Source organism: Epinephelus fuscoguttatus, linkage group LG3 (assembly GCF_011397635.1).
Source record: "Epinephelus fuscoguttatus linkage group LG3, E.fuscoguttatus.final_Chr_v1".
NCBI classification, from domain to species: domain Eukaryota; kingdom Metazoa; phylum Chordata; class Actinopteri; order Perciformes; family Serranidae; genus Epinephelus; species Epinephelus fuscoguttatus.
This window is the reverse complement of record NC_064754.1, coordinates 25,683,484-25,695,964: the sequence shown is the minus strand read 5'-3', so window position 1 is coordinate 25,695,964 and position 12,481 is coordinate 25,683,484. Positions and strand designations below refer to the sequence as shown.

Here is a 12,481-nt window from a genome sequence, read left to right as displayed (position 1 = left end):
GAAAAACTGTATTTATAATTATTATCACATTTTAAAATTATGTTAGAGAATTATTATAATTTTTCCAGGTCATTTCATTCTTTGTTTATTTTTTAATTTCTTTCTTTCTTTTTTTTTTTAAACTAATTTTCTTGTTTTCATTTTTTGGGTCATTTCTTCTGTTGCCAATTGCCTTCTTCCCATGTTTTTTTTTTTTTTTTTACACAAAAATCAAGCCAATTTGCTCAGATTTCAAAGGGTTAAAGTGATGACCAGCCTCAGAAACAGGCTTGCAGCTACATGACTGTGGGGAAGTCAGAAAGTACTGAGAGATGGACTTGAGAACTGCTGTCTTTGGTTTTCTCCTGAAACAGTAAGAACAATAGGTGTCACCAGCCTTTTCCTTTAGACCATTCTAGGTCAGCAATAACAAGAATGTATAAAGATACCCCGTGTAGCCTGGAGTTGTTTGTACATGCAACACTTCTCATCCAAAGCTTTGTGCTTTTACTTTTTGCAAAAGCCCTTTTCTTGAGGCTTTTGAAACGTCTTCTTTTTGATCAGCACATTACCGCCAACAACTGGCCATGTGTGGAATTGTGTGAAATAGAGAGGACATGAAAGTGTGTAACATCACCTCTGTGCTTGAATTAAAAGGGTAGGAAAGAGGTCAGAGTCTCAGCCACATACCTTTAAACATTATAAATGAGATTTCCTTTTCAGCCATCAACAGTTTTCTTTTCTGTTCGGCTAAAAGGGGAAAAAGGGTGAAATATTTCATCTACCAGCTGGATTTTATTAGCAATACAGCCCCATAAAATCATCCAACAAATGCTAAGATACTGTAGAAATACTTAGGTCCAAGAGTGTGCATTGAATTTGATATTAACATGAATAACATATAAGATTAACATTTTCATTACATGTATAAACATATCAGGAGTCAAATTCTCGTCTTCAATCCAAATCTGTTCCTAACGATGTATCAAAGGCGGACTAGAGTTTGTGATCGCGCTCTGTGCACACTTTCCTGATGTTTTTCTAGACTATATATGCATAAATTAATTTTTTGCATCACAGAAGAGGTTTACATATACATGGCTATTAAATTAGTGAGTTGGATGTAAGGCAGCAATCACCAACTCTACTCGACTCTAACTACAGTAACTTCAGTTTAAATACGTCACTGGCTCTTAAAACAACAGGTAACTGGAGGAAAGAAAGGCCTACATGCCTGGCTACAATAATAAGTCTGAAAAAAGTGGAAATTAGCACCACTGATGAAGAATGTGAGGAAAGAAAGAGAAGAAACCAAATGTGATGGTGGGTGAGAAAAAGCTGACTTTATAAAGCATGTGGATGTTGGCCATTTTACAGCTCTCATACAAAAGGCTTACAAAAACACCACAGACACACACACACACACACACACGCACACACACACACACACACGGAGTGTTGTCACATCAGCTGAGATAGTGGATGACAGGGGGGTGACGTGAAGGACAATGAATGATAAAACATATATCTTAAGGTGCTTTAACAATTGCTTTGTTGTCAGTGTCCATCCTATGTGAAACACGTAAAATGAGAAACAAAAACATAAAATATATTCACTGAGCAAGCTAAGATGACGATAATTCCAAATAGTATATAACTACATGAAACAGTGACCCACGCGCTCTGACAACAGGGTTAGAAGATGCCACCGAAATCTAGTGGAAAAACTGCAGTTGTGTGACTGGAGTTTTTGTTTCGTAAAACGCTATCTCATCCTGCGTCTCACTTAAATAATTCAACATAAAACATAATGACACCATCATGAACTTTCCTGTTGTCACTCAGCACTGATCTGGGCATTGATACAATAAAATAGTCCTTCATATGTGGGTTTGCTGCTGTTCAAAGATGTTAGAAAAGCATCCTGTTGTTCCATCTTTTCTAAAATCGTCTCATAACACAGTTCAACCAGCACTTGTCCTCTTATAAATATAATACCTAAAAGGTTGGTAGCCTTTATGCATACACTTTTCAAACATGACCAATATACTGCAAAGGCCCACGGACATTTTAAAGGAGCAGTGTGAAGGATTTAGTGGCCTCTAGTGGTGAGGACTGCAGATTACCACAAATTGAACTTCTGCCATGTACCAAGCATAAACTCCCGGTTAAGATTCCTTTGGTGTTGATTGTTTAGGCGCTAAATTATCAGCAGAGGTCTCCTCCTTTCCGAGACAAATGGACGAGGTGATTGAAACTGGTAAAAACAGTGAATAATGCAGTTTCACGTTAAAAACAATTAGTGTTTTTCCAACACTGCTCGTCACAAAGGGGCTGCTAACTACAATGGCCGAAAATCCAAAGAACGGGAATGACCCTGTCTAGAGCCAGTGTTTAGTTTGTCCATTCTGGGCCACTGTAGAAACATGGTGGTGTAACAGAGCCATCCCCGTGGATGAGAACCCGCTCCCTATGTAGATAACGGGATTGGTACACATGCTGCGTCTTTAACCGCCTGGGAAATTTGAGGTCGGGTCCTGGGCACTTCTTTTGTGCCTTTTTCGAGCCAGCTTTCAGGAGTGCGCCGGCATGTTGTGTCTGTGGTTGCCAAGCAACCTCAACAAGCACCGTATCATAGCCTATTAACCTGAAATCCTGAGTGCAGAGCTGATCTTCTTCCAGGCGCTGTCCGTGGGACAGATGAAAAGCTCTGGCAGTCCTGCACCAAAATAATCAACTTTTCTATAGTTACCACAGACTGAGATTTACGAAAGAAGGGAAAGGTATCTGTCTGCTGTGATTGGCAGGCACACTGCTGTGTTCCAAAAGTTACACTTGGTTTATCTTGGGGCACAGCTGCTGCGCCCTGAAACGTAGGCGCTTGTCAACATTGAAAACAATGAATTTAAGGGCGCAAAACGAGGCATGTGTACGGCTCTATAAACGACTCATTCTCAGGTCATGGAGGCACGACTGTTCTTATTTTCAGGTGATTATACACTAAAGAAAACATAATTGTTATATTATGTTCAATTTCTGCCATTATATGCCACTAAATCCTTCACACTGAACCTTTAACACCTGGTGTGTAAAATCTGAAGTGACATTTGAGATAAAACACACGAAATTACGTTAAAGTTTTGTTAAAGTGCATTAATCCTAGTGTGAAGATGAAGAACCAACAAGTCCAAAATATTTTTGTGTTTTCTAATCTTACACTTTAAATCTATTGTATTAGGTTTAGACAGCAAGTGCAACAGTGCTGATGATATTTTTCCCACTTCCTCATTTGCGATAAGATGCGAAATGATTGCTTCATAATGATCGTGTTTCATATCCCCAAATTCTTATCAACCAATCAGCACCTCGGGCGACACATAACATTGATACATGCACATTTTTTACAGTCCTGTAAGCGTGGGATCTAACATCCTTTTACCTGAAATATCAGCTGCATGGCTGCAATCCCTTCAACACAGCTTGTACACAACAGACCTGCTGACAGAATACTGTTTACAACACTCTCTGCACTGTAACGTCTTTGGGGATATTTGTTAGTGAACACTGATATGAAATGTAACAAGTGTTTTTATGTTTGAGATACTGCGGGAAAATAAAAAAAGTGATCTTACTGCCCTTTAACAGGAAGAAAAGCATCGCTGCCGTGCCCTGTTTTCTATCTTTGACTGTTTGCAAAGTTCTTTTCACATCCTTCTATCACAGTCAAAAGTTAAAGGTCACTGACTGGAGCACAAAGTTTGAGTTCTCCATGATAGAAAAATAAGGATAAAAAGATAAGATTAAAAAAACAACATTATTTTATAGAAGACTTCCTTTAAAGATGGCTAGTTAGAGCTAAATGTTCTGTCTGTGTGAAGCTGACCAGCCACACATAACACGCAAACACAGAAATGTGCGACAGGTCTTGGGGGACCAGTGTTGGTAGGTGGTGTCCTGCGGGTGCTGTGCTGAGGGTGATGAATGTGTCACAGGAAGAGGCGGGGCCAGAGGGGAGGGGAGGGAGTCTGGAATCATCATTATAGCTGCTTCACATAGTTTCCTGGGAAGGTTCCAAACAACTTGCTCCTTCGAGAGGTCCCTTCAAAAACAAAGAGCAATAAAATGAGATTGTCAGTGTTTGAGGGTCTGGCTGAAACTTGGCAGCAGCAGCAGCAGCGGCAGCAGCAGCAGCAGCGCTCACTAATATTATTCCAGCTCACTGCAGTCTGGACCTCAGCCAAAGCTGCAGATCAAACTTAATCACATGGAAACCTCTTTAGAGGGCAAAGTTGTCTGTAGAAGAATGTAAAGGTTAACACGTCAGACAGATTCTCAGGATTGTCTGACTTACTCAGCTGTGCAGGACAATGTTGACTTCTTAAACATGTCATGTTATCAATGTGTGGTGGGATCACAGTGCCATCTAGTGGTCTCTGTTTGTTTGCAACCAGACCACAAACACTTCAGACAGTTAGAGCATCAATTTGACCTACTGTATTTTTCGCACTGTGTACATTTGTTGTCCAGGTGTTCTGTAAGATATATCCATTAGTTGTCAACTATTAAATTAATTGCCAAATAATTTTAAAATCAATCACTGGTTTGAGTCATTTTGTCAAGAGAAAATGTAGAAGAAAATAAGAAAAAATCTTAAATGTGAATAATTTCTGCTTAATTAACTCCATGACAGTAAACTAAATATCTTCAGGTTGTGGACAATACAAGACACTCAAGGACGTCACTAATCACCATTTTCTGACATTTTATAGACCAAAAAAACTAATTGATTAATGGAAAAAAATATCTACATATTAATCAGCAGTGGAAAATAATCATTATTTACAGTCCTAATGTAGTTAGGCAACAACTTACTGAATAAAATCAAAGTACTGCCAAACCACACTGGTTTTACAGGATGTCATCTTTGACCCTCTTTCTGTCTCACCTCTTGCGGGACAGTTGTTTGTTTTTTATAAAGTAACATTTAACCAGGAAGACATGACATTAAAGTGCAAATTATGTCAATATGTAATTAAAATGTGTGCATTAATGAAATTATAATAACTGTAATAAGTCCAACCGACTACTATTGCGACTATTTGACTCACGCACTTCTCTCAATCTAGTATCACATGTACCTGCCTAGTAGACAAGTACAACTCTTTATCCCCTCCTCTACGGAGTTAGATTTGGCCAGTCTCAATCAAACTGACAGCTGGGTGAGGATTGTCTTGGGAGTCGAAGTCAACTGAATCATTCATCCACCATGGTTGATTCACCAGCATAGATGCGCTGCGTTATTTGGGAGCAGAGACTCCAATGTTTGGGTAAGATGATGACAGATGATGAATGATTCAGTTCAATTCGACTCCCAAGACGATCCTTACCCAGCTGTCGATTCAATTGAGACTGGCCAATAGGAACGGGGCCCCATCCGTGACATTATTTTTGCAGCGAAAACAAAATCCTGACACAAAAGCAAAGACTTAGGTTTTGAGAGAGAGAAGAAAAATGTTTTGAGAGAAACAATTTTTTTTAATAGAAAATGTTTTCACACTGATAGCAAAAAAATAATATTTGAGAGTAAAAAAAAAAGTTTTTGGAGAGAGTTTTTTTTTTCTTGGAAATCATTTTTTAAATCTCAGATTATTTTTTTTATATTCTGTGACAAAATACTTTGTCTCAAAACTTTTTTAGTCTCAAATACAATTATTTTTTGCTATCAGTGTGAAAACTTTTTCTCTCAAATATTTTTTTTCTCTCATATCATTTATTTTCTCACATGTAATAAAGACACAAATCTAACTCCATACTCCTCATACTTACCAACAAACCAGCCATCATCACACTTTTCCATCACATCTACAATGTCGCCCTCCTTCAGCTCCAGCTCATCCTCGTTGCGAGGCAGATAGTTGTACACGGCCTGGTACCTGTGTAAGAAAAAGAAAAATGGTGAACTGACACCCCTAATCAACAGTGATGCTACTTTTTCTGTATTTTTTTCAGTATTTTCCCTACGTTTCTGTTAATATGTTAAAAATGTAAAAACTGAACTGCACACATATTTTATACCTTGCTCAGCCTACAGTTTAGCACTAAGGAATATTTTCTTTTCTTTTCTTGTATGGCAGCAAATCACTGTGTAATAACATAAATCACTTACGGGTCTCCTCCGCCATGGAGCGCATCCTGTACTAATCGCTGTGAGAAAGACAGAAACAGACAGAAACAGACAGTAAGACAGGATGTGGTATTTGTGAGGCTCTTATTTAGGATTTAAGGTTAAAAGGAAAGACTTGTCCGACGTTGTCACTCATTACAAATAAGGTATAATTTCATACCCAGACAGGCATGAATAAGTAAACCAACCAAACACAGCAGAAATACTGCAGTATCTCCTTTTATCTCCATGTTAAGGAAATTAACACTGTGTTTCCAAAACATTATACTTTAGTATATGTTATAGAATATGTGGTGATGAGTCATGAATGATGTGGTTATTTCTAAAGATTTCCTTCCTGCACAGAGACAAGAGAACAGTCAGAGTATGGGTGAATGAAGACATGCACCCCTACCCTTCGACCTCTAATGGGGGACAGATAGGACCTCCGAGTCAGGATGGGGCTACGAGGAGGTTTACCACCAACAACTGGATCCTGCTCAACAGGCAAGAAAAACCAGAAGCAACAAACCGATAATCTTCAACAGTAAATGAGTCAGCAGGCCTCAACATGTGCTCAACACATAAGCACCAAGGCTAATGACATGCTGTGAGACATCATCGAGCCACATGCTGATGAAAATCCTCCTAAACACACCACAGTACAACCAAGGAGAGCAACACACTAATTCAAGAATGCTCTCTACTGTCCATTAATAAACACCCTATCACTTACATGGTAGTGCACAATGTATTTTAGTGTACAAATGACGCACAACTTTATGCTATGGCTGCAACAGGACAATTATACAAACAACAACAAACAATTATATTTCATATCTATTATTCTGTTGACACATTTTGATTGATTGTGTAGTTTATAAAAAGTCCAAAAACAGTGAAAAATGGTCATCACAATTTACCAGATTGTATTTCAGGCAGGAACACTTTAATCAAAGAAAACCTGATTTCTATTTTCAGTATTATATTTGGTGGTATGGCTCTGTTCTGGGGCCTCTCTGACTTTCCTCTGGCCTTCACAGAAAGCCTCTTCCACACGCCTGTGTGGAAAGCCTGAGGTGGAGAGAACACACCTCTCTGCCCTTCCACGTGCAAATGAGGAAAGCCTGAGATGGAGAGAGCACATCTGCCTGCCCTTACATGCGCTCACGTGGGAAGCCTAAAGGCAGAGAGAGCACATCTCCTTGCCCTTCCATGTGCAGACAAGGAAAGCCTGAGGCAGAAACAGCAAACCTCCCTGCCCCTCCATGCGCCTACATGGAAAGCCTAAGGCAGGGAGAGCAGCAGCAAAGACCCCCCGTGAACAGAACAGAGCAGCATCAACGACAAACAGAGATGACACTGATAAGTCAGACAGCATGAAAAGGAGGAGCTGAGGTGGAGGCGGGTTGCAAAGCGGCTTGCAGAGGAAGCAGCAACTGTAGGCAGGCCAGAGCAGTTTAAATAGGGTGCCCTGAATGAGATTTGCCAATTGGTTGCATAGAAAGGAATCATGTGATCAATCAGCTGACTCCCTTCCATCAATCAGCTGTTCCATCAGTTTATTGGCTGTTTGAGCTGCACTTGACATTGTGTCCTGCCTGAACTAATGCTATGCTCAGTTTTTGTCAAACAGCCAAAAATGTAAAAATAGTCAATTTATGATGATAAAAAACAGAATGAAGTATCAAATTGTAATGGCATTTTCCTCACATGAATGACATAAAGGATTAATCAGATATAAAACATGTTCATCTGTCAGTTGATTAGTTCACCAGTCACTTCAACCACAGTCCCAGCTTCGCTGATGTCAGTGACACAAAAGTTAGAGGACTTGTACCAATCCTCAGCACCACAAACATGACTCAAATCAACGCCAACATCTCCACATTCCAGCTTTACCTTCACCTTGGGAGACCTACGTCCTGGATGGGGTACAGCGGGGATAGTGGGGGGAGAGCGTGGAGTGGCGAGGGGAGGAGAGGCAGGTTTATGGGGAGTCTGAGTAGGAAGAGGAATAGGTGACTCTGTGCCAGTGCAGGATGTGACAGGAGGAAGACAGGGAGAGCTTGGAGGGTGAGAGACAGGGCGCTGTGAGGGAACAGCTGAAGAGGGGTGGAGAGGAAGGGGTGAGACAGGTGGAGAGGGAGAGACTGCGGGTAGCGGCGATGTCATGAGGCGAGGAAGGGATGGGGGCCGAGGGGAGACAGGCGGAGAGGGAGGGATGGAGGGAGGGATGGGGGTACGATCCTGCTGTTGTGACCGGGAGACAGACGACAACAAAGGAGTAAAAGAAGAAGTAAAAGAAGAGGACAGAGGAGGTAAGGAGGTCAGAGGTGGTGCTGTGGAGGGCGAGGGGAGGCCGGGGTGAGGAAGCCGTGTCAGAGTAGAAGGAGAGACATCAGCCTATGGAGGTAATGACACACACACATCAATCCTGAAGCTGAATCACAGGAGCTAAATGCTGAGGATCTTTACTGAGCCCTGGGAGAGATGTGGAGGAAAATATTTTAAATAAATGATTTTGAAGTACTGTACTTTTGTATAAAATTTAAGGGACTTGTAATTTATGCTACTTTTTTTTTTACTCTTCAGACTTTCACTTCAATTCAGTCATTGAAATACAAAGGACCATCTCTTTGAAACAACCTTCTTCCATCTCTACAATCATCATCTACATTATCATTATTCAAAAAACATCTCTAGGACTCTAATTTGCAAAAATACTTCATTGAATTATTTGTAATTAGTTTGTGTATTTGTTGTTGTTGTAAGTTGTACAAAGAATCTGAACACTTCTCTATCCAATGCTTTTGAGTAAATGTACAGTTTGCTGTACAACCGTGATATTTTAAGGTTTGAGCTTCCATGCTTAATTCTAGACAGATAGATAAATAGATAGATAGATAGATAGATAGATACTTTATTAATCCCGAGGGAAATTCAATTCATTTATTTCTACCCTACTTTGCTGTAAATGCATCCAAGTTTCTGTAATGGCTGCCTGAAACACGTACATGAACCTTTGTGTCAAACTTTTGTAAGCGAATTCAAAAGTAGGCCTGTTTTTCTAAGATTTAAAACATTTCCCTCCATCTCTCTTCCAGGACTCTGTGGTGTTTCCAAACTCAACAGACACAGCTCACACCATGCTCTACCTGTGGACTGAGCCTCTCATTTAAACCTTTAATGTCCTCTTTGTCCTCACTAACTTCATCCTCTTCCTCAATGAACAACTCAGTAAATCCCCTTCCTTTCACCGATGGTGGTCTCTGCGACTCAACCGGTTGCTCACTTAGAGTTTTTGACTGCCCCTCCCAAGTGATGGAAAGTGGCTCCATCGTCACAAGCTTGTGAAACGGCATCTCTAACCGAACGCTGCCTGCCGAGTCGCTGGCTGGAGTAACTGCTGGGGGTTTCACTGCTGGCTGATGGGATTCTTCTTTTTCGTTTAGTTTAAACCTGCTCTGGGATTCACTGGTTAGTGTAGGTGGAGGTGAATCTACTGGAGACAATCTTGAAAAGCCAGCATCGTCTGTACTGGTAGAACCATCCAGAATCATGGACAACAGCTTGTCATAAGGGTCTATAGCTTGTGGCATAACATCTTCCACATTTGACTTGTGCCGCAGAGGAACTTGTGTGGGTGACTTTATTGGCTCTGGCACTGTGCAGGATAAAATCTCTGGCTTAGAAATGTGTAATGGCGGAGCTCTGCCACTGTTGTATCGCAGTGAAAAGTCAGACAGTGGAGAAGTAAATGCAGAATGAGGAAGAGGGGGTGGAGGAGGAGGAGGAGGTGGAGGTGGTAGTGGTGCTGGTTGTGAGAAAGGTAGGGCAACAGGGGTGTGACCTAAACCAAGTCTCCCTTCTTTAAAGGGAGGAGTTACAGAAAACCTCTGAGGCGGCAGGGTGAAGCCTCTTTGGGACGGCGCAGGTGATGGTGGCTTCGACTCCTGAGCCTTTAGGAAAGGGGTAAGGTCAGCGGGGAGAGGGGGAGGTGTGGGTGGTATAGGGGTGGTTGTGAGGGAGTGAGCTGGAGTGGACGCTGATGGGTCCATTGTGAGGGACAGCCACTCGCTGGTGACAGCTTGCAGGTCAGGCCTCCGCAGGGAGGGCTGAGGGGACAGGGGGTCACGGAGAGTGGAGGATGGAGGTAGATGGTAGAAAGGCTCCATGAAGATGAGGTGAAAAAGAAAGAACAGTGGAATTTATAAAACTGGAACAGAGAGTACAATGTGTGTTTAGTGTGTGAGTGTTAAGGACTCAACAGAGCTTAAAAGGACAGTTCACCCCCAAAGTGGAAATACTTTTCCTCTTACCTGTGGGGCTATTTATCAGTCTAGATTATTTTAGTGTGAGTTGTCCAGTGTTGGAGATACTGGCCATAGAGGTGTCTGCCTTCTCCCCAGTATAATGGAACTAGATGGCATTCAGCTTGTGGTGCACCAAAAAATACATCTGAAAAACTCAACAACAATGTCTCTTTCCAGAGATCTTGGTGTAGTTACTTAAGACAATCCACAGACCCTGTTGTGAGCAGTTTTATTTTGAGACTGTTTTCTTTCTATCAAACTACACCCAACAACCACATCACCGTGCAGAGAGAAACCGTGCATCTACTGCTAGCTCACCTAGCACAACTGAGCTAGCCAGTGTTACAGCTGTGGGTTATCTGAAGTAACCAGGTCATGGTTTCTGGAAAGAAACATTGCTGCTGAGTTTTTCAAATGTATTTTTTTGGTGCTTTGAGCACCACAAGCTGAGTGCCACCTAGTTCCATTATATTGGAAAGAAGGCAGACATCTCTATAGCTTATATTTCCAACTCTTGACAAGTCATCCAGAAACAATCTACAGGTAAGAGGAAAAATACCTACATTTGATTCTGGGGTCAACTATCCCCTTTAAAGCTGTATTTGCTCCCTTACGCAGATGATGCATTTATGTATTTACTGATTTAATGATATCAAAACAAACTTTTTTAGTAAACTGGAGACATTCTTTATAGCAGTGGTTTCCAACTGGTGGGTTGTGGGTCCATTCTGAATGGACCGCAAGTGACTCGCAAACGAGTCAAGTTTATTTTGAAGTACAGTGAATTTCCTGCACATAGCTTTTATTTTGGAGTGCTATTCCCTGCTGTAAAGTGAGTGACTAACCGACAGCTACTTGACTAAGGCAGCAAACTAGCTCGAAGACATGGCCAAAAGCAAGCATGACACCAAATATATTAAACTGTGTGGACCCTGGAATAATGATTAAGGAGAAATCTGGACCCCGTGGACGGACCAGTTGGGAACCACTGGTTTACAGCAGTTTTTGAGGATGGACAATGATTGTTTGTGATGTTGGTTTAAAATCTATAAATTCAATTATAAAGCAGCTCAAAGTGCTTTATTAGATACAGCACTTTAAAACAAACTGCTGGTTACAAAGTCGTCTGTATTGAATTGGTTTAGCATATTCTATTGTCACGTTGTTGTGGTTTTCAAACCTTGACAGGTGTAGAACTTGGTGTCCTGCTGCTCGGGTAACCATGTGGATCTATGTGGTGGGCGGAGCTCTTGGCTGGGGAGCGCTTGATGATGTCAACGTAGGACACAGGAAAGATGCCCTGTTTGGTTGTGTCTGGGATCTTCCCCTCGTACCAGTTCTGGTCCACCTGCCTTATCACAATTATTCTCTCGCCCTTCACACAGAACACACACACACAAAAAATATACACATGGTTTTTAACTGCAATACAGACTGTTTTAAATACACAGAACTCAATAGTACTTCCTCTCACACTTCTTGGAGCCACTGTGAATCTTCTCCAGGTCAGACCCACAGTTGGTTAATCATATGTACTATCGTCTACCACTGTATCTTTTTGAGGCTGCAGGCAGGATATCTTCAAAGTCTACACACAGTAGCTTTAACCACATGAAACATATCATCACTACCTGGTGGGAACCTTGTAACTATGTCTGAATGATTATTCGTTTCTCTACAATTTGAGAAAATGTTGGAACTTTGAAATTTAAATAAGCACTTTTGTGAAGTCCAGTCGATAAACTCTGCAGCTTCACCGGGTTTCCTATGCTTAAGGTAAATTAGATTGACTACTTCATCAATACTACATGAACTGACATCAGTTACATTGGGTTAGGGACAATTTTTCCCAATTGTTAACTATGACATAAACATGACTTTTTTTTCTTTTTTGGTCAAGTCAAAAAGTTAAATAATCAAGCTAAAATGTTGAAGAAAAAAACAAAACACTTTCTAAGCAGAACACATGGGAAAACAATCAATCTATTATCATAAACTTTTCTATGTGGTTTGAAAAAAGCTT

At 41.0% G+C, this 12,481-nt stretch overlaps 1 protein-coding gene across 2 annotated transcripts in view; it reads right to left on the bottom strand.

Annotated features, from left to right (window-relative positions):
* Positions 1-1,302: 1,302 nt before the first annotated feature.
* Positions 1,303-12,481, bottom strand: part of sorbs2a (sorbin and SH3 domain containing 2a) — a 65,167-nt gene continuing 53,988 nt past the window's right edge. Inside the window, exons 22-28 of one of the 2 annotated variants that reach the window (XM_049571994.1) lie at positions 11,639-11,833; positions 9,301-10,314; positions 8,045-8,548; positions 6,558-6,638; positions 6,146-6,183; positions 5,806-5,912; positions 1,303-4,078 (exon numbers count right to left, since the gene is read on the bottom strand). In XM_049571994.1, the coding sequence (XP_049427951.1) occupies positions 4,017-4,078; positions 5,806-5,912; positions 6,146-6,183; positions 6,558-6,638; positions 8,045-8,548; positions 9,301-10,314; positions 11,639-11,833 (2,001 nt within the window). In that variant the 3' untranslated portion in view covers positions 1,303-4,016. The remainder of the gene's footprint in view (positions 4,079-5,805; positions 5,913-6,145; positions 6,184-6,557; positions 6,639-8,044; positions 8,549-9,300; positions 10,315-11,638; positions 11,834-12,481) is intronic. The other variant, XM_049571996.1, reaches the window with a different exon arrangement.